Source organism: Myotis davidii, unplaced genomic scaffold (assembly GCF_000327345.1).
Source record: "Myotis davidii unplaced genomic scaffold, ASM32734v1 scaffold580, whole genome shotgun sequence".
Lineage (NCBI taxonomy): Eukaryota > Metazoa > Chordata > Mammalia > Chiroptera > Vespertilionidae > Myotis > Myotis davidii.
The window spans coordinates 578,205-579,761 of record NW_006293313.1 but is presented as its reverse complement, the minus strand read 5'-3'; the positions used below and the strand labels follow the sequence as shown (position 1 = coordinate 579,761).

General features: G+C 53.3%; 1 protein-coding gene across 1 annotated transcript in view; it reads right to left on the bottom strand.

Annotated features, from left to right (window-relative positions):
- PRRX1 (paired related homeobox 1) overlaps nucleotides 1-170 on the bottom strand; it is a 66,160-nt gene extending 65,990 nt beyond the window's left edge. The window contains exon 1 of the mRNA XM_006767030.2: nucleotides 3-170. Coding sequence (XP_006767093.1) covers nucleotides 3-170 — 168 coding nt within the window. The remainder of the gene's footprint in view (nucleotides 1-2) is intronic.
- Between the last annotated feature and the right edge of the window lie 1,387 nt (nucleotides 171-1,557).

The following is a 1,557-nucleotide window of genomic DNA, read 5'->3' as shown; positions in this document are numbered from 1 at the left end:
ACGCTCTCGTCCGCCTGCCCCGCCACCATGTCCCCGGCCTCCTCCAGGTCTAGCAGGTGACTGACGGAGAAGTTCTTTTTCGCCTGCAGGGTGTCGAGGTTGCCCGGGCTGTCCAAGCGGCCGCCCAGCGCCGGTTGCCGCTCCAGAACGTGCCCGTAGCTGGAGGTCATGGTCTCCCCCTCGGATCCCACCCACCCCCCTCTTCCCGCTCGAATCAACACCAAACGCTGTGGGCGCGAGGGGGGAGAGGAGCCGAGTGGGGAAGAGAGAGGGGGAGTGGAGAGAGAGAGAGGGAGAGAGAGAGAGCGAGAGAGAGAGAGAGAGAGAGAGAGAGAGAGAGAGAGAGAGAAGGAGGGGAAGAACAGGAAAAAAAAAAAAAACAGTGGAAAGAGGGCGGGGGACCCCTGGTGCCTAGCAGAGCGCTCTCCCACAGCAGCTCTGACAGCCTCGGCCGCCTTCCCGAGGCCAAGTCCGGCGCGGTCCAAAGAGATAACCCACACCAAAAAGTAAAGTCCAAAAGTCACCCCGCGTTCAAGTCAGGAGAAAAGAATTCCTTCCACCTCTCTCTCCAAAAGCGTCCACACGCACACACTAAAAATAATAGTAAGGGGGAGAGGAGAGAGGGGAAGCCAGCAGGGCGGGGGAGTTAGGCAAACACAAGAAGAGAGGAGAAGGGGTGGGAGAGAAGAATCAAAGTGGGTGTTTTTTTTTTTTAAGGTTAAAAAAGTTATTCCCAGGCAAGAGTTCAAGCACCAACAGAAGAAGGCTTGTTCCAGCTTTAAAACATCTTCAAGAAAGCGCGTTCCCCCTCTCCGCACTCCTGTGGATTCTCAGGAGTGACTAGAGTTTCAGGAGGAGAGGGTGATGTCTTGCAGATGTACTGGAGAGCAGGATTCTCACTTTACTTTTCGTTAGGAGGAGGAAAAAAAAAAGAAGGGCTTCAGGAGTCCGAAGGAGGGTGGTGGTGGGTTTCCCCCCTTTCTCTTCTCTCTCTCTCTCTCCCCCTCTTCTTGCCCAGCTCCTTTTCCTTCTCAGTTGGATCAAGAAGCTCTCTGGCACTTCAAAAGGCACAAACTGGCATGCAGAGGACGCTTTGTAGGGAATACAAGAAAATTGGAGACCCCTGGGAGGGCAGATCTCGACTTAATAGGAGCCTGTAATTACGTGGCAAAGCCTTTGTGCGGTGCCTGACGATTTACAGACCCCCTTTCTCCATCACAATCTCCTTCTTCCTCCTTTTCCCTCGGACCAAAAAACAGTCTGATGAAGAAAAACCCCTTTGCCAACATCTGAGCAAGAGAGAAAGAGAGAGGGAGGGAGCGCGAGAGGGAGAGGGAGGGGGAAGGGAGGAGGGAGGGCAGCGAAAGCCAGCGAGCCCCTTTGGATTTTTTCAAGTAAAGGTCTAATTATCATTCCCCTGCAATAGTATCGCAGGGAGAACAGGCAAACTGAAACCCACAGTCACTTCAAACGGGAAGATTATTTTGCTTCGGCGCGTTAACTCCTCCGGATTCGTTTAGGATCCTGTTGGGGGGGAAATCTCATTTGCATGTTTTG